Here is a 27855-nt window from a genome sequence, read left to right as displayed (position 1 = left end):
CCTCTGGTTGCAGAGAGAACCTTTTGACGCTAATCTGATGTGCTATCCTATTCATTCTGTAAAATAGACAAACGCTGTATACGGGTGGGTGGAGGTGTATGTGTATGTTTGAGAACTTGCCCCATTCATCCAAATAGAACATTTAGGTCTGAAGCCTGATCACTATTTGTGTCAATATTGCTAATTTTTACACTTCAAACTGACTTAGCAGAAACAGTCAGCTAATATACTTATTCAGTATGGTTGGATGTTGCAGAGAACATTATTTAAAATTGAATAAATTTTAAGATTTAAAAATGCAAACAATGTTCAGGTTTGGTTTTCTAAAAAATTTTTCACCTCCCCATAAGATTTCTTGCCCATTCTCCTGCCTCCAAATGTGAGATAATGGTTAAGGCTGCGTTTTAGTCACAGGTATTTTAATAAAAGTCATGGACAGGTCATGGGCAATAAACAAAAAGTCACGGCCCTGTGACCTTTCCATGACTTTTTACTAAAAATATCTGTGACTAAATCTTACCTGCTGGGAGGGGAACGCGCCTGAGGACTGCTGCTCCTGGGCAGCGCCAAGGACCAGCTGCCTGGGGCTGCCAGAGTAATGTCTGGCTCCAGGGCTTCCCCAGCAGCTGGGATGGCCCTGGGGTCAGCCGCACCTGCTGCTGCAGAATTCACAGAGCCTGAACCTTTGAGCCGCTCCCATGCCCCACCCCCGTGCCCCAGCCCTGATCCCCCTCCTGTGACCTCCGTGAATGATTTGCAGCCTTAATAATAGTCTTTCCTCATAAACATGGGCACTGTACATTTTTTGCAGGTTCCCAAATTCTTGATTGAATGTTTTAAATCCAGTTTTGTCTGCATCAAACAGACTGCCCATGTTCACTTTTAAAGCCATTCAAGACTTAGTTGCATCTTTTACCTATCTCTTACGTGGTGTTGAACAGTCAGCCCCTGCTTCTGCTCTTCCAGCAACGGCAAAGCCCGTCCGTCTGTTTTTCTCTCAACTATGCAGGGGATGTTTATCTCCCATGCTGCCCTTTATGAACGGGAGGAGCTCCCTGTAAAAGTTTGCAGAGCTATTGCATTGTCCTCCTTTGTACTCCTCATTAAAGGTCACCTTTGCTGTGATAACTGCACAGTGCATGACAGTGGCTAGGCAGCTGATGCACTGTGATCCCGCTTGTTATGCCAGTCATTATCAGGGCCTTGTGTATTCTGTGATTCTGCGGTCACTGATTTTTATTTTGCAGAATTTGACATTTTGCCAAACTGCTGAACAATGCCCCATTTTTCTGCAGTCAGGAGTCTGACATCTTGTTCTCTCTGCTCTGCTGTGACCTGACTGCAGCTTCCTCTTTTAGTACTGCTTTCACCTCAAGAGGGAGTGCATTACAATAAGTAGCACATTTTCCTGCCCATCTCTCCATAAAAGTGGCAGCTGGAACGTTAGACAAAAGCTTTCTGGGCTCATCAGGATGGCCTTTGCCTGTCTTTTGAAGGTGTGGGTCAGAGGAGGTATGTGACAGCCAGAGGCTGAGCTGGTGAGCCTTGAGAGCCATGCAGACTCTCTCGTGCCCAGGATACAAAATATGATGGGGTGGGGTCTGAATAAAGTTTAGAGGAGGAGGGTTGCAAGGGCAGAGGGGCCAACCTGTTGAGCTGCAGGCATCCATCCCTTGTGAGCTGCAAAGGATGCAAGGCTGAATTAGGGTAATTTGCAGTCCCAGGTGTACCACAACATCTAGTTTCATACCATTGCCTCACCTGCCACTTGGACGGATGGTGATGCCTGCTCCCCTCCCAGTGAGGCCAGGGTAGCAGCATGAGGCCTGCGAAGGATAGAGCTTTACCTAGCAGCCACGTACTCCTTTTCTCCCCACTACATCCCAGGAGTTGGGTAATAGTAGCTGTCTCTATAGGGAACCTAAACAGTCAGCCTTATCAAGAGTAATTTTCTCCTTCATCCAGGGATTCCATAAAATATAATGCTGTACCTTCTGAGAGGATTTGGCAAGGTAATGCAAAAAAATCAACAAGGTAACCTAATTATAAATTCATGGTGGCTAAGTCCATAAATGGCTATTAGCCAGGGTGGGTAAGAATGGTGTCCCTAGCCTCTGTTCGTCAGAGGATGGAGATGGATGGCAGGAGAGAGATCACTTGATCATTGCCTGTTAGGTTCACTCCCTCAGGGGCACCTGGCATTGGCCACTGTCGGTAGACAGATACTGGGCTAGATGGACCTTTGGTCTGACCCGGTACGGCCTTTCTTATGTTCTTATGTTCTTATTAACATGGCTATTGAATTGAAAAGCACCTGCTGCAAAACTTGAGCCCATGGTGCAGCGAAGTACACAGGGCCCTGATCACAATCTCCCTCTTCACCTCTCATCATATTCATCTTTTATGTCATCACATACTTACACTGTAAATTCTTGGGGTGGCCACTGTGTTGTCATTATAGGCATGTACAGTGTCTAGCACAGGGATGGGCAAACTACAGCACGCGGGCCACATCCGGCCTGCCAGCTGATTTAATCTGGCCCTCGAGCTCCCGCTGGGGAGTGGGAGTTGGGGCTTTCCCCACTCTCGTGCTCCAGCTGGGGAGCAGGGTCGGGGGCTGCTCTGTGCACATGTGCCACAGCTCTGCGCGGCTTCTGGAAGCAGTGACATGTCTGGTCCCTCCCCCTTCCCCCGGCTCCTACGTGTAGGGGCAGCCAGGGGATTCTGCACGCTGCCCCTGCAGCTCCCATTGGCTGGGAACTTGCCGCTGCTTCCAGGAGCTACTTGAGGTAAGTGCCGCCTGGAGCCTGCACCCTTGAGCCCCTCTCACGCCCCTAGCCCAGCCCTGATCCCCCTCCCATCCTCCAAACCTCTCGGTCCCAGTCTGGAGCACCTTCCTGCACCCCTTATCCTCAGCCCCACCCCAGAACCCACACCCCCAGCTAGAGCCATCACCCCCCCCACACACCCACCCCACCCTCCCTGCCCCAGCCCAGACCCCCCTCCTGCACCCTGAACTCCTCATTTCTGGCCCCACCCCGGAGCTGGCACTCCTAGAAAGAGCCCTCACCCCCTCCTGTACCCCAACCCCAATTTCATGAGTGTTCATGGCCCGCCATACAATTTCCATACCCAGATGCTGCCTTCAGGCCGAAAAGTTTGCCCACCCCTGGTCTAGCATGTTGAGGTCCTTATTGGAGCCTCTAAGTGCTATTGCAGTACAGATGATAAATGTCCCAGTTCCAGCTTGCTGACATGGCCAGCCAACAGGGGTGCGCGTAGGGGGTGGCACAGGTTCCTCCCTAGTCAGCAGGAGCACACAACTCTGGTACTGTAGAGGGGAGAGTGAGTGGCTCTGGGGCCACAGGAGGAGGGGGAGAAGAGCCAGCTCCACCAGCTGTAGTGGGGAGATGACAGCTCCTCCGGCCCCGGGGCTGTGGCAGGGAGAGGCAGCTCCTCTGGCCCTGGGGGATAGGGAGGGGAAAGGTAGCTCTGCGGCCACTGAGGGGTGGGAGGGGAGAAGCAGCTCTGCTGGCTGCCAGGGATGGGGTGGGGAGGCAGGTCCTCCAGCTGCAGGGGTCACACAAAGTGCCCTCCAAAAGCAGCCAAATGTTTATTTCTCTTCATGCCCCTGCTAGCCAACCTCCTTCTCTTCCCAGCCTTACAAGTAGCTGAGTTCCTAGCAGCTTTTGGGCCACAGTGATATACACTGCATACAGGCCTGCTCAACCAAGTTTATGTGCTGTGAATGCTTGAAAACAGTGGTGTGTAATATGTGCACTTTGGGATTTGGAACATCCTGGACTCTGTTTCAAACTCTGCTCAATAGAGAGGCAAGTGGTGCATCTTGGCCCTCAATACCTCATTAAGGACTCCATTCAATACCCATCAATAGCAAAACTTAAGGGGCAGGATCTAGCCCCAAGTGTCAGCTGGCTGTATGAGAAGAGATAGTGTTGCAAGGTTAGGCAAGAAGTCTGGCAGATGCAGCAAAAATTCCTACATACTTAACCATCACCACACCCTAGAAAAAGGCCCACCTGATTCACCCCAAATGTAACCCACCTTTGCTTTGAGTGAGACTCTGGACTGGGGCCAACCACCCTGAAAGAGCAAGGGTGCTACTACAGGGGTGATTTCAGAGCAGTTTGAGTGCTCCCTTTTCCGCAAAGCCTAGACTCACTCATCTGCAGTCATACTCTGAGCCCCTGCCAACCTGGGGAACTAAGACTGGCTCGGGGACTAGGACTTGTGGCTGTTGCATGCCAATGCACTACCCACAGACCAGAAGCTTAGACCACAGGTCTTGTATGTAAATAATCAAGACTTTGTGCGAACTTTTTCCTAATTAGGGTAAAAGTGATTTGTTATAATATGGTCAGTAGCAAAATATAATTCTTGTAAAGAAGGTTTCCATGAATTAGTGGGGTTTGTAAAAGTTCTGCAGCACTTCTCTTTAACGTTTTTAAATGTCTTGTGTCTGTCTTTACAATGGCAGTGCTATAATTTAAGGTTGCATCTAGTCCATTAATGGCAATTAATCAAGATGGTGAGGGACACAACCCCATGCTATGGATGTCCCTAAATCTTTGACTTCTGGAATCAGGGACTGGACAATGTGGGTGGATCCCTTAATAATTGCCCTCTTCTGTTCATTCCCTCTGAAGCATCTGGCACTCGCCACTGCTGGAATATAGGGTTTTGGGCTAGATGGGCCGTGGGTCTGACCCAGTATGGTCATTCTTCTGTTCTTACATGGCAGTCATCTGTGCCAGCAACAATACATTGTTGTTGTTTTTTCAGGGGTGGAGGGGGTGTTTGTTACTACTGTACCCCACTTTAAAAGTACAAGAAAATTATAGGTAGTGTAAAATTTATGAAGTTGAAATTGTCAGCCCACCAGTGCTTGGAATTTTTAATGACTTCAGCTGGTCAGGGCCCCAGTTTCATGATGATCTAACTATTAAAAAAAAATCTGAGTCAAGGTACGTGGTTCCAGTATGGCTGTGTGCTGGCTTTGCTGCAATAAATTAAAATTGGTAGTGTGATTGAAACCAGACCATGTTGTAACTCAGTTAAAGAGTTGGATATGTCCAAATGGCTATAAAATGGTTGTATTAACCCAGTCTTTGGCAGGGAGGGTGAAGTTGCTATTGAGTGGCTTTGTTCTTGTGTGAGACGCCTCAGAGGATAGTTTTAGGCAGTGGCTCATCTGCCCTGAGGGCTCTCTTTGGCAATGTACATAGGGCTGTATTCTGTCACTTCTGTTGCCCAACAGTCATATAATGCCTCTGGGATAGTTAATAAGGAGACATGGACCACAATAGTGTAATGACAGTACACAGCTTGATGGCTGTATCACCTCCGATCATGTTAGCACAGTGAAACAAAAGATCCAGTGTTTGAAATCTAACTAGCTGAAACTTGATCCAAATCTGCTCCTGGATGTTCAACTAGCAGCCATGGCCAAGTATGCTCACTTTGTTGGTTCTCCATCATTGCCTGGTAGGATGAATGTGGCAGTTTCTTTCAGCTGCAGATCTTGATACAGTCATCCATGTCTTTGTCATTCTCAGGTTAGAAAATGAAGCTGGTGCCGAATGTGGCAGCCCATTTATTAAACAAAGTATCTCACTGTGAACATACAACTCCGGTGCTCTTGGATGTGCACTGTCTGCCTGTTGGATTGCCACCATGGCTACTGTGTTAGTCTGCAGGTGAAGCCTGCCAGGTTCTCTAGTGGTGGCTTGATAACACTTGTTACTGATAAGGCCATGAAGAAAACTGTTGATGTTAAAGATCTAGAGTCCCCTCTTTCTTCAGTTTGTTGTTTTGTTTTTGCTAACCTAGTCCACAAATGCAAGGGCATTAAAGATTAAACTAACTCTTGGTATACCTGGGGTCTGCAACTCAGATGTGTTATAAAGTCATCCAGTCTGTTTGAAGTCCACTGTGATAATTAACCACAACTTGGTTGATGAATAAAAGTATTAGTCTTATCTTCTGAATTTACGTCAGTGTGTAACCCTTTAAATTACCATTTCTTAAAATTCAAATAGGTCTTTTTGGTTCTCTGGTACCTTCTGACCCAACAGCATGCCAGTGAAGTCACTGAGATTTGATCTGGTTGATTAAGGTCCTTTATGAGAGAAACTTGGATAGGTAACGGGATTATAGAGCTTTCACATAAAGATCACCATTTCAAATCCAGTTCAAGATATTAAATATTGAAAGTTTCTGCTTTCTGATGTCTCTTCATACAGATCACTGAAAAGTTAGTGGACTTGGTTCCATCCCTGGTAGACAGATTTCAACCACAAAATCCATTATTACTGTACACACCCTTGTCAGTTTCAGAAAAGAGACCAAACATTTAGTAATCCAAACATCCTCTGTCCATGTAGGTGGTCCATCCCAGGTTCAGTTTGAGGCACATGGGTGGACAATGTAGGTACTCTTGCATTTCCTGTGCAGCACATCATTGGCTGGTGCTGTCAGTCGGGTATCTTTCATGAACATACAATTATTTATCTTATATTTAAATATATTTAAACACAGCCTTTGTGAAATAAAATTTAACTTGTCAGTTTACTGCAAGAATAATTGTTTATGAATTTAACAAATAGATCAGTCGTAGGAGTTTATAGATTTACATAACTTCACAAAAAAGGAAAATCCTCTCCCTCTCACTTTTCTGCAGCTAATCTGCCCAGAATATTCTCTTCCCATCATAGTTATCTAGTTTCCAGTTATGATCTGACCCAGAATTTGAAACATTGGCTAATTACTCCACTTTACAAGATTACTTAAATGCTGGAGCTATACACTGTGTGCTGGTTTTAGATCTATCTACTGTATAAGGTATTTCAGTGTAAATGTCAGCAGATCTAAAATGCGATTTCCTATAATTACCTGCAGCACTGGACAAACACAAGTGAAGCCTATTGAGTCACAAAGCAGAAACTTTTTCTTATCTTTGAAGATAAGACTCTGCTTAGACTTTTGAAACTGGCCACTTAAAAATATAACTGGCTTGATCTATTTTATATAACAGACCTTTGTAACTATATGCCAATTTATTTGGAGTTACCTAAATGAGTCTTAGGCCAGGTCAATACTATAAACATACATTTAAAAAAAATCCACACCCCTGAGCAACACCATTATACTGATCTAACTCCCAGTATAGACAGTGCTATGTTCATGGGTGAGCATCTCCTGTCAACATAGCTATCGCCTCTTGCGGAGGTGGTGTGATGCTATGCTCCATATTCTTCATAGAGATATTGTTATGATTATGGCATAACTATGACGTGTTTTGTGCAAGATAGGTCATGCAAGATATCATTGAAAAGGTTATGATACACTGAATATGATTATTCTATTTGTATGGATGTATCATTTTGGTATCTGAAGTTAGGAGTATTGTCTATGCATCTATTACAAATGTGTTTACACCTGGGGAACATCCACTAGGCAGAATGCAATCAGTCTAGATGGCTGGCTGGGAGGGGCCATTAGGGAGAACAATAGGTCTTAGAAGAAGCTAATTTCCCACCAGGGAGCCTTCCTGAGGATGCTACAATCAGCCTCTGAGTCATGGCTGCTATAACACTACAGGGGCATGTGACCAGATCACCTGGTACTGGACTCCATCTTGGAATACCAGTATTTTTCCACTGAAAGGCATGAGAACCAAGGTGAGAGACAAAAGGTTCACACCATATGCAAAAGCTATTTAAGTCTGGGGAGTGACATTGTGGTTCTTCACTGACTCCTCGTCCAAAGAGACTCTTGGGAACACCTGAGGAAAAAGGACTGAACTTGGGGGAACGGGGGACCCAGGCTAGAAGGATTTCTAACTTGCAGAAGGAATACCTGAGGTTTTTAAGCTGCAAGCAAGTGCAGCTGGCTCCTCAAGAATCTCTTCAAACTGCTAAATCAACAAGTGGGGTGAGAATTTGCTACTCGTATCCAATCTCTTTAGTATATTAAGCTTAGATTGCATTTTTGTTTGTTTGCTAGGTAATTTGCATTCATCTGTTTGCTGTCCCTTATAATCACTTAAAATCTATCTTTTGTAGTTAATAAACTTGTTCTTGTTTTGTCTAATATCAGTGTGTGGAAATCATAACTTGTGATAGAAAGCTGTTGCATATCTTCTTCCACATGGGGGAGGGGGGAAAATTTCATGAGCTTACGCTGTACAGATCCCTGTGCAGCACAAGACTGTATAATTCAGGTTTACCTTCCAGAGAGGGGTGTGGGCCTGGGAAGCTGGTAAGTGCCTAGCTGTATAGCCTTCCCATGCAGGGGTTGGTCAGAGAGCCTGTCTGCATGTTACTATAGCTGGGTTACTACCACTGTGCTTGTCACAGCATTACAGGGTGAGTGGAAGCCCAGGCTGGTGGGTCGGGGGGCTCAGTGATACCCCAGTTCCAGTTGGCACCCCAGAGGAAACCCGTCACAGGTGGATTAACTACAACAATGGGAGAAGCTCTCCTATTGGCATAGTAGCATTTTCGCTGAAGTGCTGCAGCTGCACTGATGTAGCATTGTAAATATAGACCTGCCCTTAGAGTGCACTGCTAATGAGCAAGACTTGGAAAACATTCTACAGTGATGAGTGAAATTATTGATTGGGTGACTGCACCTTTGCTTGCCAGTGCTCTGCATCCTCCCACAACACCAGGCCTCCATTTGGTCAGATGCAGAACTCTGGTTCAAAAGAATGCCTAGAACAAATTTCAGGTGCAGCAAGTCTTGCCACGCTCTTGCCTATGAGTTTATAGCTGTATTTTTCTATTGACTTCCACAGTTCCTAGATACTCACTGCAGATTGTGTCTCGTACGTGTTTTGGGCATAGAAAGAAACAAGAATAACAAGCACATAAGATGCTGACAAATATACCTATTCATACTTGCATGAGAAAATAAAATGTAGGTCATCCCGGAGAGGGAGAGCAGGGAAGAAAGACAATAAAGCTCTCACATTTGTCTTCCAGCAAAACTACTGTCTTCTCAGCAGCTGGTGGGGGAGAGAGAGTTAAGCCATATATCCCTTTTCCCTTCTGCCCTTTTTACCAGTAGCCAGGGGAGAACCAGGGAGATCTTTGCTGGGCCTTTCAGGAAGGTGCCTTTGGATCTCGCTATAGGGACACTTCCTCTTTCTTATTTATATCTATCATTTAATTTACTATTACTAAGGGAACCTAGTTTAAAAAAAAAATCTGATGGCATTTCACATTGCTGTTGTTTGGCTAACCTGAAGCTAAGCAGATGCTTAAAGGTTCACACCATTTGAAGAAAAGCTGCCACTTTGGTCTGCCTCAGGAATGCTTCCATTGCAGATTATCTGCAAAGCAACTATTTAGTTTATGCTCCAGATTAACAAAGTATTATTGCTTGGATTGAACCTCCAAGTGGATTTTCACCATGAGATTTTCATTCCCACGATAGGGGAATCCAAACACTTGCCCAGTCACCCCACTCAAAAAAAGTTTTTATTTGGGGACAGCCCTAATTTTCATGTGGTCAATTTTTGCATTGAATTGTTAATCCTTTTTGCATTCTCAAATGTTGTGTGTTAGCAGGGGCGGCTCTATGTTTTTTGCTGCCCCAAGCACGGCAATCAGGCGGCCTTCAGCAGCATGCCTGCAGGCGGTCTGCTGGTCACGCGGATTCGGCGGCATTTCTGTGGGTGATCTGCCGCCGGTTCTGCGCCTTCGGGGTACCCACTGCCAAATTACCGCAGAAGCTGCGGGGCCGGTGGACCTCCCGCAGGCATGCCGACGAAGGCTGCCTGACTGCTGCCCTCACGGCGACCGGCACGCTGCCACCCATGGCTTGCCGCCCCAGGCACGCGCTTGCTGCTGTTGGACTTATAAGAGATTCCTGGCTCCTCTTTATATTGTTAATGCTATTCCTTTGGGACATTCCTAGAGCTGCTTGCGCTTCAGGAGTAGGAGTCCTGCAGAGGTAATATCTGTTGGATAAGAGAAAATTTGTTTATCTCAGAACTCTGCTTCTCTGAAGATCTCATCTTTTTATGATTCTTGCTCTCCTGACCAGTTCCCCTCAGAGTCTGATGGTTGAAGGGGGTTTCTCTTGCACTTTTGTTTTTCATGTTTCCCCCTTTGAGGCACATTTTTGAATGTCTTCTCTCTGGGAGCTGAAGCTAGTGATCAGTTGAAGTGCTGACTGGAATGCAATTGCATTCCTTAGGTAGCAATTACATTCCTTAGGGCAGAGGTTCTCCACCTTTCCAGACTACTGTACCCCTTTCAGGAGTTTGATTTGCCTTGCACACCCCAAGTTTCACCTCACTTAAAAACTACTTGCTTACAAAATCAGAGATGAAAATAAGTGTCACAGCCACACTGTTACTGAAAAATTGCTGACTTTATCGCTTTTATTATATAATTATAAAACAAATCAATTGGAATATAAATATTGTACTTGTATTTCAGTGTGATACTTGAGCCTGTTTTTCACTTGTGAGCCTTGTAATTCTGGGAGACAGTGAAGCGACAGCAACAACTATATTTTTTTCTCCACATTGAGTCTATTCCTACTCTCAGGACCGGTGTTAGGAGGTAGCCAGCAGGGCAATTACCTGGGCCCCCACACTAGATGGGGGGGGCCCCATGAAGCTAAATGGCTCAGGCTTCAGTTTCAGTCCTGGGTGGTGGGGCTTGGGCTTCAGTTTTCTGCTCTAGGCCCCAGCGAGTCTTAAGGCTGGCCCCGGATGACCCTATAAAGACAAACTCGCGACCCACAATTTTGAGAACCGCTGGGATAGTGTATGGAGCAGCATAAACAAGTTGTTGTCTATATGAACTCTTAGTTTGTACTGAGTTCGCTAGTGCTTTCTATATAGCCTGTTTTAAAACTAGGCAGCTCTCTAGATGAGTTAATGTACCCCCAGAGGTCTACGTAGCCTTGGTTGAGAACCAGTGACTTAGGGGGTCAGCACAGTGACCAGTAAGGGGTGGGAGTGTCTAGTTTTTACTTTGGTTGAGAATCTGCCAGGTTGTATCTTCAGCGAAACAAGGTTATGTGTTGGGTAATTACTCCATATTGGTTACAATAACAGTGTTACATCTGTAATTGGTGTGTGTGTGTGTGTAGTGTAGTGTAGACTATAAGATGACAATTTTATGATTTATGTATTCAGAACTACTATGCAATATAAGCAATCCATAACTCTCTTTTGCTGTGCAATCATAGGTGTTCTGAACACCAGAGAGATCCTGAAATGAAGTGGGTTTGATGCTACTCTAGGAAGTACTTGTTCTGATTCCCTTATTTAAAAAAAACAACCACCCAGCAATCATTTTCAGCAGCTCTTTGTCAGTGATTTTGTGATATTATTGCTGCTTCTAATCTCTGGGCCTTTCTGACAGTCTGCTTTGTGTTCTTTCTTGATGTGAAATTGCAAAGAACTGTTACATGAAAGTTAATGTTTGTAAAATGCTTTAAAGATGAAAAGCAGTACAGATATGCTAAATATTACCACCAAAGGCAAAATAAGCAGGATTGGACTTTGTTTATTTCTCAAGAAATGGTTGTGTTGAGTGTGTATCATTGATTGAGCTGCAGAAACAAAACTTTCAAGCTTGAAAATTAAAAAAATATTGAATTTTCTCCTATGAGGTTATTTTCATGAACTGTCCAAAAAGCGACATAGTCATGCAACTACTGGTGACTTGGATTCAGCTATTAACCTAAATGTAACAAACCTCTTTTACTTATTAAATGCATTTGGCCTTTCCTAGCCAAATTCATTTTAAAGCCATGCTTTACAAAGCTTCTCTTTTAGCATGGAGTAAAATCTTGTTACATTACTTTTCTCTTCTGCATTCTGCAACTTAAATGTTATTTAATAAATGAATAAAACAGTGGCCCACATTACTTTTTTTCCAGAAATGGTACCTTTATTAGAATTTGGGTTACTGGAGGCTTTTCACATACTCGACTGCATGTAAAAATGAACAAATTTTGAATAAAGCTTTATAAGCTCAAGACTTCCAGTAGCACATTTCTACTTGCCTTTAATGTTTTTCCTATAGTTTCTATATCAGATTAGAGAGAAGACAGAAAATATCTATTTGGAGACTGTTTTATTACTGTTCTTTGTGGTTTAAAGGAGACAAACTTTAATTAGAAACTGGGTGTCAGTACACTAAGCAAGGAAACTATTGCAGGACACAAATTTTTATCAGATGGGGGTTTGGCTCATTTACCTATGCAGTGGTTCATCACTTCTGCACAGCAGCCCTATTTTTGATGAACCCTTTTGGAGTGTCAGCACAAAGTGCCTTTTGGGAGCTCGTACTAGTGCATTCTGGGATTCCTGAAGCAGCTCTTGCTAGTCAGAGGGGCTTTTGGCTAACTTCCAAATGAGACACTGCATCATGGAATGGATTTAAGAGAACTGGTTGAGCTCCTGTAGATGCAAATGCTTTTGACTCCTGCCTCACATTTGAAGAAATCATTGTTAGTGCACTAGTTCTGACAGACCTAAGCTAAACGTTTGCTCCCAAGTGTTATGACCAACCGTTATAACTGATGCTTCTAAAACACCTAAGATGGCTGTTATCTGTAAAAACGAAGCTTTTGTACAAGTGCAAATTCAAGATTTTCCAAGTAATAGTATCTTGGAACACTTCTTTTGCTTAATGTATGGAGGGATTGCTGCTCATTCCTTTGTTATAAGGTAGTTTTGCTAATGCCATTTAAAAAAAGAAAAGGCAAACCAAAGTCGTCCTTCCATAGTGTCTTACTACCTCTAACCTAACTCCAAGGAGTATTGTGAGGATTAATTAGGATGTGAGTGAAGTGCATGGAAAATATTAAGGCTTGTTGACCAGAACAGGGTTGCCAGCAGGTTTTTGGGGCCCTGGGGCAAAATCTGAAACTGAGGCCCCCACCCACATCCTTCCAAAAAAAATTTCTACTCAGGGAGGCCCGGAGAGAGACAGTGTGGAGGGTGATCTTGCTCCTCTCTTGCCCTGCAGCTGTGGCTCCCATCCCACAGGGTTGCAGCACCACTCAGATTTGGCACTCCATCATGACAGACAGGCCACAGTGTCAAATTCCAGTGAGTGGTATTGTGACATAGTGTACAGGGTTGCAGCACCACTCAGGTTTTGGGGGCCCAGGGCAAACTGCTCTCCATCCCCAGAAGCCCTAGACCAGAATAGCCGTTGCAGGGAAAGCTATTCTGCAACTGATTATTCTGTACAGCTTATAGAAGTATTACTACTGGATAATATCACTAGTTGAATAGTTTGATTTTTCTGTTAATTGACAGGGAAGAGGGAGGAGAGTGGCCATAACTGAACTGTAATGCTTAAACGGCCGAGAAAAAGTAGATTATAACTTTGCCGTGTTAGAACAATGAACAGTGGTACTCATTCCAAGCAGGGTGTGGTGTATGCCTAAAACATGTAACAGTTTGAGCTCATTATTCTCTAATTACAGTTTTTCAAAGGTTCCAGTAACGAGCAAATATCAGTTACCATTAAGTATGTGACTTAACATTCAAAAGTCAGAATAGTTACTAATAGCTTAATGTCTGGGTGCTAACTTGACCCCTTTAAAAGAGGTGGAAAGGGCACACACAAAGAATTACTTTTTGTAATTTCAGTTGGTTTTAAAACATACCAGCTTTTGGTATCAGAGTACGCTTACTGAGAGGGAGGAGCTAAATTCCTTCTGCCATTATTCTGTTGCTTTCCCTTCCACCAGCAAGTAGGGAAACCTGCTGCCCCCTTTTCCCTCTCTCCACAGCCACCCAAACAGGATCTGAATAATGTACATTCTTCATGTGTCTTTGCATCTGCCCGCTCGTGGGGATGAGCTGGTGAGTGCAGCCCAGATGGTTGCACCTTCTTACAGCAGCGCTTGTTGGTGTGCTGAAGTGTCCCTCCCACCCCTGCCCTCTGTGCTCATGAGTATTCTGAAAGTGAGGCTATAAAAAGCAGGGTGGGCTGGCACCCCTCCTGCCTCAGTGCCTTCCAGCCACAGCAGCAGCCAGACCTCGACCTTTCCAGACCCATCTGATCTGGGTCCTTCACTAGTGAATTCAGTGCCTTATATTTAGCCAGTTTTAGTTTTAAGGATGGTTAATTAGCTGGTTCTTTTTAATTTTCTGTAACAGTTTTTATTTCTTAGGATAGGCTAGTTAATTCCTACTTTGGTTCCAACCACCAGATCTGAAAACAAGACCACCAGGCTTCAAGAGGTGTACCTGTTGGCCAACAGTCTTCTTAGTGTCAGGCACCCATACCAGATGCCTGTTGTTCCTCAGAGAGGGTCCCTCTTCTTCGAGCTGCTCAATTTGCAGCACTTTGAACTGCTGGGCTCACAAGAAATGCCAGAACATGCTGCAGGCCTCATTACTGCAAAAATCTCTGGTTGCAAAAACTCCTCGATCTGACCCATTTAAAGGGTCTGTACATAACAATAAGAGAGTTGCTCTTGTTACCTTGAGGTCTAAGGAGATTGAGAGCACTATACCAAAGGTTCCAATCTCTGCCCCAGGATCAGAATTCAAGACTTCAGTGGGAACTGATTCCAGACCATTGGATCTGACCTCAAAGCGCTCAAAGGATCCCTTTGCTAGCCTCTGAATTCAGAGGCAAACCACAGGAGAAACCTTCAGATCCATCTAACTCAATTCTAAGGTGAACTCCGCAGAATAAGAAGGCTTCTATAAGCAGAGCCAGATCTCATTCAGGGGAATCCTCAGATTCGCATCCAAACACTGCAGATCCTAAATGAAACAAAAATCTGGCATGGGATAAATCTGATGTTAAGAGCCATATTAAGAACATAAGAACGGCCATACTGGGTCAGACCAAAGGTCCATCTAGCCCAGTATCCTGTCTACTGACAGTGGTCAATGCCAGGTGCCCCAGAGGGAGTGAACCTAACCGGTAAAGATCAAGTGATCTCTCTCCTGCCATCCATCTCCCCCCTTTGACAAACAGAGGCTAGGGACACCATTCCTTACCCATCCTGGCTAATAGCCATTGATGGACTTAACCTCCATGTATTTGTCTAGTTCTCTTTTAAACCCTGTTATAGTCCTAACCTTCACAACCTCCTCAGGCAAGGAGTTCCACAGGTTGACTGTGCACTTTGTGAAGAAGAACTTCCTTTTATTTGTTTTAAACCTGCTGCCCATTAATTTCATTTGGTTGCCCCTAGTTCTTATATTATGGGAACAAGTAAATAACACTTCTTTATTCACTTTCCCACACCACTCATGATTGTATGTACCTCTATCATATCCCCCCTTAGTCTCCTCTTTTCCAAGCTGAAAAGTTCTAGCCTCTTTAATCTCTCCTTATATGGGACCTGTTCCAAACCCCTAATAATTTTAGTTGCCCTTTTCTGAACTTTTTCTAATGGCAGTATATCTATCTTTGAGATGAGACCACATCTGTTCACAGTATTCAAGATGTGGGCGTACCATCGATTTATATAAGGGCAATAAGATATTCTCCGTCTTATTCTCTATCTCTTTTTAAATGATTCCTAACATCGTGTTTGCTTTTTTGACTGCCGCTGCACACTGTGTGGACATCTTCAGAGAAATATCCACGATGACTCCAAGATCTCTTTCCTGATTAGTTGTAGCTAAATTAGCCCCCATCATATTGTACATATAGTTGGGGTTATTTTTACCAATGTGCATTACTTTAAATTTATCCACGTTACATTTTATGTTCTGATTTCTAAGATTGTATTGGGTCTGAAGAGATCCAGCAGTAGGTTCTGCATCTCCCAGCCACGCTGTATCAGCCCTCACAGTGGTATTGCAAGTGCAATGTATGGTTCTGCAGTTGGACCTTTTGTCACATCTACAATGAGACAATGTTGTTTCATCTCCCAAAGGGAAAGCAGAAAAGAGGAAGAATCCTGTTCGTTCTTCTGCTCCAATCTTTTCACCAGAGAAAAGAAGGCTCTCCAAGGGTGTATATAGGCCTCTCCTTGTGACCAAAGGCTTATTAAATTCTGCCCTTCTGTTGAGTTACCTCCTGACCCCCTATTATTGCATCTGACTGCATAGCCTATAGGACTCTAATGTACCTTGAGAAATCTTGCACATCAGAAGTATGTCAAGCATTGATTAACTCTAGAAAGCAGTTTACTAGAAGGTGTTATCTCAAGTGGAATAAGTTTGTGAAATGGGCAAGCAAGAAATATGTATCCATCAGTAGCAGCAATTCAGTCTACTCTTGAATTCTTTAATTAAATCATTCGGGATTTTCTATATTCTCCTTTGAAAGTTCACCTAACAGCTCTAGCTGTCCATAATGTGTTGGTAGATAAATCAATCTTTGCTCATAAAACATTTAAGGAATTTATGAAGAGACTTGTCAGTATGTATCCATGTATAAAAGTTTCAGTCCCCATCCTGGAATCTTCATTTAGTCCTTACTCAGACTTCCTTTGAGGCCATGGCAGAGTGTTCTTTGTTCTACTTGTCTATCAAAAAGGCTTTTGTCATAGCCGTGACATCAGCTAGACAAATGAGTGGATTAGATGCTTGCCTGGTGTATCCTTCATTCACTGTCTTCCAGAAGATACAGTGGTGCATTGCTCTAATCCTAGTTTCCTTCCCTGGGTGGTGTGTGACTTTCATCTTAATCAAACAATTAATTATCCAGTGTCTTTTCCCTAGACCTCGTACTCATCTAGACAAGACAGAGCTGCATACTTGGATGCTAAAAGGCTTAGTGTTTTAACAGTGTCTTCATTTCATATGCTGATAACTGTATGGGGCACACTGTCTCTTCATAGATGCTACCTAGTTGGGTTAGGCAGTGCAAGCAGGAGCGCTATGAACTAGTATCCATTCCATCCCCCTTGGGGGTTAGATTACACCCTACTAGAGCAATGGTAGCCTTCGTAGCACACTTGAGACATGTTCAAATTGCGAAGATCTGTCGAGCTGCAACTTGGAGCTCTGTACACTTACAAAACACTACTCCCTAGACTTAGCATCTCAATGGAATGCGCAATTTGGAAGAGCGTTACTTTGACCCCTATTCAGTTAGGACTCCAAATCATACCTTCCTTACAGGAGGTGCTGCTTATCAAACTACCTCATGAGTGGGAATATGCAGAGGATACTAAAAGAAGAAATGAAGATTAATTACCTTTTAATGAGAATTCTTTGAGAGGGACTCTGCATTGTCACACTCCCTGCCCACCTTCTCCTCTTCCTCAGAATCTTCCTGAGTCTGAAGAGGAAGTGGAAGGAACAGAGGTGGCGAGGGCGTCAAGCCCCCTTTCATAGCCTCAGCCTTGGAATGTTCAAGAATGCAGAGGGGAGTGGTGGTGGGGTGCATGATGCTCTCATTTGGCATTGCTATGAGCAGGTTTTCCTGAAGTATATCCACTGTGAATATGCAGAGTCCCTCTGAAAGAACTCCATTACAGGTAAGTAACCTTCATATTCCTGTGGGAAATACAGCATGTATTGTAGGGAACAATTCTGTGGGGAGAATGATTAGGTCTAAGAGATCTCTTCCATCTCTAAGGCTTTTTCCAATATAGAAAGATACACTGTTTTAACTAAATACACCTTTACCCTGATATAACACGACCTGATATAACACGGTAAAGCAGCGCTCCAGGGGTGGGGAGGATGTGCACTCTGGTGGATCAAAGCAAGTTCGATATAACGCGGTTTCACCTATAACGCGGTAAGATTTTTTTGGCTCCCGAGGACAGAGTTTATGTGGGGGTAGAGGTGTAGATGTAAAAATCAGTCTGTTTAAACCAGTGCAAACCCATAATCCTAGATGTATTTAAACCTGTTGAACCATTTCTTAAGTTGGTAATGTATTGATACAGCTGTATTGGGGTTTGCACAAGTTGAACTAGCTCAACTGTTAAATCAGTTTAATTAAACTGCATTCTTCTAGTATACACAAGGCCTCGTGTACTAATCTAATGGGAATCTATTATTTCTCCAATGGCATTTACCTTTATACTGTAGTTTGCCATGTTCCCCATACTGGCATAGTTTAAAACTCATATCAGAATTTTGTAGAACTCCACTTGTTTGACTTTTTTTTTTTTTTACAGTAGAGGCATACAGTAATGTCAGTAAGTGAACCTTACCTTCGGAAAGGTGAAGGATAAGTAAATAGATGCATCATTTACCACAAATAATCTATTTGTCAATGGTGGCTTCTTTACAGTTTTAGGTAGTGATCTGAGGGCAGTCTGTGCTCTATACAGAATAGAGAACACCAGTCCTTTTAACTAATGGAATAGCTGGGTGTTTGAGCATAAAGATCCTGATCCCTAGAACTCCTAATTTAAGGCATTGATTGTGCAAGTAGATCCATGTGGATGGATCTGTGTGGCATCCTGTTCAAGTGAACAGGATTCCTTGTGGGATCAGAATCTGCCTGCACAGATCTAATTGCAAGACTGGGGCCTGTGTTAACTCCTTAGAGAGCCCTTGGGCTCAGGCCCAAAATTGTTCCCAAGTCTCCTCTCCCCAGTAAGATTAAAAAACAAACACTTTCAACAAAACAAAAATCTCTTTATTTCACTAGGGGGCAAAAACCTGCCTGATAGCAGTAATGTTTGGCTAACCTCAGATGTACATGGGAGACCCTAGATTTCAGATTTGATTGTGTTGAAAGTAAATGCTTTGTACTTGTTTTCTCTACTTAGTGACAGTCCTAATGCTGTTCATGAAGTGGAAAAGTGGTTGCCGCGACTGCATTCAGTTGTCATAGGACCTGGTTTAGGTAGAGATGACGTACTACTTGAGAATGCTAAGGTAATGTATACTCTAGTATTTTGCTCTACATCTTTGTTACTGAATTTTATAAACCAAGTTTGCAGCTTTTGTGCGGCTAAACGAATGTTTTTCAGTGGGATTATTGTGTAATAGGCTTAATGGAGCCATTAAAATATAGTTGGAAAGCAACATCTGTAATAGAATTACTGGCTATAAGTGAATCAAAACTGCCTTCAAATGAACTTTCTATAAACAATTTCTTTTTGTTATGACTGGTGGTAGTGAAGATCTGTTGGTCACTAATAATTTAAAGAGAAAAGTTAAAACTAGGAGTTGCCTAGCCTTTGTGGTGAGAGTCATAGATCTTAGGGCTTGTCTACGTGGCAAGTTGGTGCATGGCAAGCCGCAGTGAGAATCTTCAGCACACTAGACCGCTGCACATTAACTCACTGTATGGACTCTGCTACCACACAGTGACAATTACAAAGTACACTTGGATGTACTTCCCTTTCAAATGGGAGGCAAACTTGTACGCTGTGGATTCATCCTTTGGTTTGCTGCTAGCTTGCCATATAGACAAGCCCAAAGTCGTATTTTCACTATCAGAAACTCGGAGTGAGGCTTGAAGCTCATGCATCCAAGTGGTTATTCTTTATCACTTTAATTTTTATGCTAAATCTGTAAAAACAAAGGCCAACATTTTCTAATGCAGGTGTCTAAAGTTAAGCACCTAATTCCATATTTAGGCTCCTAACTTTAGGTACCTGTGTTAGAAAATGTTGTCCCCAACCTCCTCTTCCCCCACCCCACCCTTTTTTTAACAGATTCACCACCAAAATGGAAATGATCAAAAATAGTCATTGAAATGCTTAAGCTTCAACTCGCTTTAGGCACCCAGGTTTGAAAACTTTTTGCCAAAAACAATATCAGTAAGCAAATGTGTACCCACACATTGGAGGAGATGCTATTCATTATAATAAATCAACTAGAATAGGAAGTTTATATTTAAGCAATATTCTTGTTTTTTTCATATCTTGGTGAAAAGTTTTAAAAAAAAGCATTTAAATATCTCTACACAGACAGGAACAAACTGTTACACAGTTATTGCTGTCATATGTTAACACACCAGTTAATGTTTCAGTCTAATGCCAGAAGCTGCATGTACAATACACAAAATTTTCGTGAAGCGAAATGCTGGGCTAATCAGTGACTGATTGCTAAAGTTGGATTGCTAGGTTTTTCAGAGATCTTGACATCCAAACTTGGAATTTACAAAACAGTAGATTCAAGAAACACTTAACCAGAAGGTTAAAGTATCCTGAATGTGATGGAGAAAGAGAGTGATTTTGGGGATTTCTGCATTGAAACCGACTCATCTTTTGTTTATTTTTTAAAATTATTTGAAGATGTATAGATGCTATATTAGTGAAAAGACTCTGTGCCCCGTGTCTCCATCCTCCCAGTGTGCTAACAAGTGGGGGGTTCTCTTTATTTATAGAGCTGGTCAAAAAATCCAGTTTTATTTCTGTGGAAAAACTTAGAACAAAACAATTTTTCATTAAAAATGTTTACTTTTTTATGAGAAGTTTGTTTTTCAACAAAAAACTAAAAGAAAATGATGGTAATGTTCCATTTCCATTTGAAATTTTTATTTATTTCAAATTTTTGAAAAGCAAAACAAAGTTTAGAATTTTCAATCAAAAGTCCAAAATTTGGGTGAAATTTAATGTGAAAAACAATTTGGTCTAAATATTTTGACCAGCTGATTTATTTGTATTGTAGAAGAGGCCCCTCTAGCCTTGTCTTCACTGATGAGAAAGGTGTGTGTTTTACCTCAGGGTAACTAACATACATATTCTATCCCTGAGGTAATAACAAGGTGCTATAGTTTCACCATGTGGTCAGCTAGTCAATGCCAACTTCAGGCAGGGGTATAGGGTTGACCTTGGCAAGCTTACCTGGTGGTAAAACTAAAATGTCTTGTCTTCATTGTGTTTTAACCATGGGGATAGCTCAGGCACATTAGTTACCCGGAGGTGAAATATGCACCTTTTTTTTTTTTTTTTTTTTTTTAGCAGAGAAGACCAAGCCTATCAGGATATGGGCTCCATTCTGCTAGGCACTGTACAAAAGCACATCAACTCCAGGAGCCATGTTTTGTGTGTGTGTTTTCTGGGTCAGTACAGGGTAGAAAGGGCCTACTTCTAATCCCCTTTTGTGTTGCTTATTTGGATTTGTTTAAATATTGTATTCACCTGAGGCTTCAGTATGTGAGTGTAGTTAGGGCAGGTGAATCCCAGTCACCTACTTAGCGAGGCCTGGTGTTTCCATCATCTCTGTGCTAGAGATAGGTGCAGTATGTTTGCTTCAGTGGTAAATTTAACTTTTGTAACTTCTTTTTTTCTCCCTGGGGAAAAGGCAACTACAGCAATTGGCCATTTAAATTTGTATTGAAGGGTGGATTTTGTATATCCTTTTCTTTTACAATATTTTTGGCTAGTCTAGGCAAGCTGCCTTATGCATATAGGAATGGGATGTAGGTTTGTAATTATCCCTTGTATCTTTCTTTGACTGGCAGTGAAGATGGGAAAGAGGAGGGCTGTAAGATCTGCTCTTCTCTCGTGAGTGGAAGGCTTAGGGCTCTATCCATCTGTCTTAACTCTGATCTTGTCTGTAGTGTGTGAACATCTCCATAGTATATGAGTGAGCTAAGATACTAATAAATTCAGGCTTCTTATTTCTTATGTTAGGAACTATAAGGAAAGGAATAGATAAGACAGTAAATATCACAATGCCACTATATAAAGCCATGGTATGCCCACACCTTGAATACTATCTGTGGTTCTGTTAGAATCATAGACTATCAGGCTTGGAAGGGACCTCAGGAGGTCATCTAGTCCAACTTGCTGCTCAAAGCAGGACCAATCCCCACAGATTTTTGCCCCAGATCCCTAAATGGCCCCCTCCAGGATTGAATTCACAACCCTGGGTTTAGCAGGCCAATGCTCAAACCACTGAGCTATCCCTCCCCCCGGTTGCCCCATCTCAAAAAAGATATATTAGAATTGGAAAAAGTACAGAGAAGGGCAACAAAAATGATTAAGTGTATGGAACAACTTCCATATTAAGAGAAATTAAAAAGACTGGGAAATGTTGTTCATCTTGGAAAAGAGATGAGTAAGGGGAGGGGGATATGATGGAGGTCTATAAAATCATGAAGAGTGTGGAGAAAGTGAATAAGGAAGTGTTATTTACCCCTTCACATAAAACAAGAACCTGGGGTCACCCAATGAAATTAAAAGACTGCACTTGCCAGAACCCATGTCAGAGTTGGGATGAACTCTGGTATACTTATTAACATGCCATGTAGGTTCTTTAGTTGTAATGTTTTCTCTGTAATGCTTTGTTCCTTATAAAGTATGCTTGCTTACAAAGAGTTGTTTGGTAACTTGCATTTGTAGCAATCACTCTGTTAACCATCTCTGAAGAACATAACATAAGAACATAAGAACGGCCGTACCGGGTCAGACCAAAGGTCCATCTAGCCCAGTATCTGTCTACCGACAGTGGCCAATGCCAGGTGCCCCAGAGGGAGTGAACCTAACAGGCAATGATCAAGTGATCTCTCTCCTGCCATCCATCTCCATCCTCTGACAAACAGAGGCTGGAGACACCATTCTTACCCATCCTAGCTAATAGCCATTCATGGACTTAGCCACCATGAATTTATCCAGTCGCCTTTTAAACATTGTTATAGTCCTAGCCTTCACAACCTCCTCAGGTAAGGAGTTCCACAAGTTGACTGTGCGCTGCGTGAAGAACTTCCTTTTATTTGTTTTAAACCTGCTGCCTATTAATTTCATTTGGTGACCCCGAGTTCTTGTATTATTGGAATAAGTAAATAACTTTTCCTTATCCACTTTCTCAACATCACTCATGATTTTATATACCTCTATCATATCCCCCCTTAGTCTTCTCTTTTCCAAGCTGAAGAGTCCTAGCCTCTTTAATCTTTCCTCGTATGGGACCCTCTCCAAACCCCTAATCATTTTAGTTGCCCTTTTCTGAACCTTTTCTAGTGCAAGAATATATTTTTTGAGGTGAGGAGACCACATCTGTACACAGTATTCGAGATGTGGGCGTACCATGGATTTATATAAGGGCAATAAGATATTCTCCGTCTTATTCTCTATCCCCTTTTTAATGATTCCTAACATCCTGTTTGCTTTTTTGACTGCCTCTGCACACTGCATGGACATCTTCAGAGAACTATCCACGATGACTCCAAGATCTTTTTCCTGACTCGTTGTAGCTAAATTAGCCCCCATCATATTGTATGTATAGTTGGGGTTATTTTTTCCAATGTGCATTACTTTACATTTATCCGCATTAAATTGCATTTGCCATTTTGTTGCCCAATCACTTAGTTTTGTGAGATCTTTTTGAAGTTCTTCACAATCTGCTTTGGTCTTAACTATCTTGAGTAGTTTAGTATCATCTGCAAACTTTGCCACCTCACTGTTTACCCCTTTCTCCAGATCATTTATGAATAAGTTGAATAGGATTGGTCCGAGGACTGACCCTTGGGGAACACCACTAGTTACCCCTCTCCATTCTGAGAATTTACCATAAATTCCTACCCTTTGTTCCCTGTCCTTTAACCAGTTCTCAATCCATGAGAAAGAAGAAGAGAAGCAGGTGTCCTAGGACAACCTGACTGGGAATGACACAGTAAAGGAAAGGCAGCTGTTTCTCCCTTCTGACCAGGATATTCCCAGGATGGAGACCCAAAAGAGGCAACAGCTGGGGAGCTGGAAGCCAGGAGTTGTTGCCCTTGCTCAACTATTGAGGGAAATACAGGTGCAGTTGCCCTATACTGTGAAAGTTCTTAATTGCAGATTCCAAGCAAGTGCACTGGCAAAGGATTCTTTTTGAATTCAGAGAGAAACTTAGAGGTAGGTCTTGGCAATAATTGTTTCCTGTGCAAAAGAAAACTGGGGAGTAACTTATATGCAGTTTCTCCAGTTTTGTTAGTTTCAGTGATTAGGTGTTTCTGCTTATTTAATTTTTCCCAAATCATTTTAAGATTTCCTTTTTCCTCTGCCAAAGACCATTCTCCTTCCCCACCCCTTTAAACTACAAGGGTGATGGTAAACTTTTTAATGCATTCTGTTCATGTTAAAATTAAATCTCTTAACTAGCTTTCAGTTGAATTGTATTAATACGTTCATATACAGAAGGGCAAATATTTTCATAAAATTGATGCCTCTGTTACCCAGGATTTTCAGACCCCCCAGCACGAGTAACTTAACTTTTTCACTCCAGATGGTATTAGGAATAAATCAATGGGAACACAGCAATTCTGTCTGATAAAAGATTAATGCAAGTAAGCATGCTCAATCTAAAACTTCAGTTTCTTTGATTTAAGCGCACACAGAGTTAAGCAATAGTTTTAGAACATCCCAGATACTTACCTAACATCTGGAATGATAGTGAGTAATTAACAGCTGGTTTACAGTGACTAGTTGCTCACTCGCTGGGGGGGAGAAGAGGTGTCAGGAAAAAAAATCTTTCAAGGTGGCTTCAGAGAACTGCTCCAAATTACACTCTATTATCTTGTCTTTTTATAACTAATTTTTACACAACACGAAAGCCAGCAGGTGGTCACTATGAGCTATCATTTCTCCTAACTTCCAATAAACCTTTAATATCAGAGGAGCCCAGACTTAAGGTCTTCCAAACACCAAGGTTTTCAGTCTCATTTGTTTACTTTTCTTTCCCCTCCTCCCATTCTGATTAACAGAAACTGCCAGCTAGTTTTGACTTTGCCTCTAAAAGCCTGCTTTCCAATTAACCCCTAACTATGTGGTGTTCTCTTTTTATTAATTAACAGTGGCTGAATGCACATAACATGGTTGCAGTTGGCTTGATAATCTGGGGTACACACCCCTCAAATCCAGGGTAACACCTAAATTGCTGACACATGTGTAGAGCCCAGGCTCCGAGACCCTCCTTCCTTGTGGGGTCTCAGAGCCCAGGCTACAGCCTGAGCATGAATGTTTACATTGCAATTTTTAGCCCTGCAGCCCAAGTCCCCTGAGCCTGAGTCAAATGACCAAGGCCAGCTGTGGTCTTTTATTGCAGTGTTGATGTATCCCCGCAATCAAGCTGGGTTCATTCTTTCTGTCTTTTAAATCTTAACCACTATTAAAGGTTCTGCAAGCCAAATCAAGCCCTCAGCACACGTGCCACTCCATAGCCTTCAGTGGGTTTGCACAAGTGTTAGTGTGTTGGAACATAATAATTCTATTTTTGGTGCACAAGATAGAATAAAGTACTTGACTCATTCGCCATTTGTTTGCTCTACAACAGGGGTAGGCAACCTATGGCACGGGCGCCGAAGGCGGCACGCGAGCTGATTTTTAGTGGCACTCACACTGCCTGGGTCCTGGTCACCAGACTGGGGAGTTCTGCATTTTAATTTAATTTTGAATGAAGCTTCTTAAACATTTTAAAAGCCTTATTTACTTTACATACAACAATAGTTTAGTTCTATATTATAGACTTATAGAAAGAGACCTTCTAAAAACATTAAAATGTATTACTGGCACGTAAAACCTTACATTAAAGTGAATAAATGAAGACTCGGTACACCACTTCTGAAAGGTTGCCGACCCCTGGACTAGTCCCATTTACTAGATTGAAGATTTGTATTGGGAGATATTAGAAATGCCGATTATCAACCAGAAAGCTCTATTAAAGTGCCAGATAACACAGATTTTACTATATATAGTTAGTCTGTGGAGCTCATGGCCATGTGATATCATCTAAATTCAAGCTTAGGGTTAAAAAAAATGATTAGACATTTAGATGGATAATATCCACTGTTATGCTATATGGGGGAGGGGGGGGGAGATCTAAACCCTCAAGCGTCAGTACAAAGCAGCAGAGAGTCCTGTGGCACCTTAAAGACTAACAGATGTATTGGAGCATAAGCTTTTGTGGGTGAATAGCCACTTCATCAGATGCATGCTTATGCTCCAATACATGTTAGTCTTAAAGGTGCCACAGGACTCTTTGTTGCTTTTTACAGATCCAGCCTAACACGGCTACCCCTCTGATAGGCGTTAGCACGTAAGCCAACGACAAACAACATTCTAAAAACTTTTATTAATCACTGTTGCCTTTCAGTTATGAGGGGACAGAGAGACAGACAGTTTATTTTTGGATTGGTATGTACTTATTGCAAGAAATTTTGCAAATAAGTCCACCATTCCTGTTTGTTTGTTTTTAAACTCATTCTGCTAGTGTAAAATCTCCATTTTATAAGTGAAGCTGCACATCTCATGTCTGTCTTGTCACACAATGTATGTTATTAACACAGTTTTATTACAGTGTGGTTATAGTCAGAAAAGTGACTAAACTTAGCACAGTCTTGCTCAGTAGATATATTTCCTGAATGTATTTAGTCGTCGTCATCTTCCTTTTCTTTCCTGAATTTTATTTATTAGCATTGTGGAGCTGCTACAGCTATGAGAGTGTGAGTTGGATTATTTTCTCATTCACATATCAACACAAATAATATCCTAGCTTCACTTGCAGAATTCCATTGCTGCTGGTTAAATGTGAACCAGAAACAGCACAGCTTATCTTTAAGACCTCCTACTAATTTTGCATTGCTAGCGGTTAGAAGATATTTGTCTGTCTGTAAAATGCACAAATTTGATACGGAAGTGTCTTCTGTCATACTCTAACCGTGTTTTTAATTCTTTCTTTGAAATGGTGATCTATATGACCAGACTTCTTATGCAGCATTTTTTAGACTGAAATAAACCTGCTGAATTTCATTTAGATCTTTTGGGAGTTAACATACCAAGCGTCTTACAATCATTTGCATTTCTTGCAGGGTATTATAGAAAAAGCCAAGGTCAAAGGAATTCCGATTGTCATTGATGCTGTAAGTATTTTTTTCATACCGTTTATTTGTCTGACATTTAAAAATCTGTTAAATAAATTCTTTTTTTAATTGTCTTGTGCAGGATGGATTGTGGCTCATTTCTCAACAGCCTTCTCTTATTCAAGGTTACCAGCGAGCGATTCTTACTCCAAATTATATGGAGTTTAGCAGACTTTATGAAGCTATGGTGAGCTGCTGATTTAATTTTTTGGTGATACATAAGTATGTATTTGTTACAATATCAATGTATATTTTTTGAAAGATGAATCAAACACTTTCATATTGTTCCTTATCTATGTAAAAAGTGTCCTGGGGATAAGTAAATCTGCATGTGATGGTTGTCATGACAACACTGGATCATTGCTTGGCGCATCTTTAAAGCAAGCAAAAAAGAGAGACGCTTTTGAAACAATTTTCTTTTTTGGATGAATAGAAAGAATATAAATAGTATAGAAATATTGAATAACAAATCTTTTTTCATAGACTTAAATTGTTTTGTTTTGCATTAATGGTAAAATGAGTAATTCTGTGTGGAATTCTTGTATTGTAGCTTAGAGATCCTGTGGATAGCAATGATCACCATGGATGTGTGTTACGGCTCAGTCAAGCCATGGGGAATTTGACAATTGTTCAGAAAGGAGAAAGAGATCTTATTTCAGATGGAGAAAAAGGTAAATGAAGTCTGCAGCTGTATGATTATTTTTGTTTTTAAGTGGGTTTTTTTGTTTTTGTTTTTTTAAGTTGTGGTTCATCTGTAGCTGATACATTTGATTCAAGGATTGACTGATACATTTTTGCACAGCACTTTAGATGTCTTTTGAAGCTTGATGCTTAAAAAAGCTGGTGTGATTTTTAGTGGCTTTGATGTGCAAGTCCTTTTAACTTCCCTGTTCCCCTCTTTAAAATGGGCATAATACTTATCTATGTCACATTGGTGTTGAGAAGCTTGATTTTTTTTGTGAAGTTCTTTAAAATCCTGAGATGAAAGGAGTGCAATTATAAGTTCAATGTATTAACAAACTAGTTCCAGATATATTTACTCAAGGGAAACTTAGTTGTTTCACTAGGTATTGATGTGACTGAGGAATGAAGATGTGTTGAATGGCTCCATCAACTGCTT

General features: G+C 42.0%; 1 protein-coding gene across 5 annotated transcripts in view; it reads left to right on the top strand.

The window, feature by feature from the left end:
• The window catches only part of NAXD (NAD(P)HX dehydratase), a 68275-nt gene that overhangs the window by 16626 nt on the left and 23794 nt on the right, over positions 1-27855 (top strand). For all 5 annotated transcript variants that reach the window (XM_045007921.1, XM_045007912.1, XM_045007894.1 and 2 more), the window contains exons 6-9: positions 18709-18817; positions 26685-26735; positions 26818-26922; positions 27286-27406. In XM_045007921.1, coding sequence (XP_044863856.1) covers positions 18709-18817; positions 26685-26735; positions 26818-26922; positions 27286-27406 — 386 coding nt within the window. The remainder of the gene's footprint in view (positions 1-18708; positions 18818-26684; positions 26736-26817; positions 26923-27285; positions 27407-27855) is intronic.

The sequence above is a fragment of the Mauremys mutica genome, chromosome 1 (genome assembly GCF_020497125.1).
Source record: "Mauremys mutica isolate MM-2020 ecotype Southern chromosome 1, ASM2049712v1, whole genome shotgun sequence".
Taxonomy (NCBI): Eukaryota; Metazoa; Chordata; order Testudines; family Geoemydidae; genus Mauremys; species Mauremys mutica.
The sequence above is the reverse complement of the archived record's forward strand: the minus strand, read 5'-3'. Positions and strand labels throughout refer to the sequence as shown.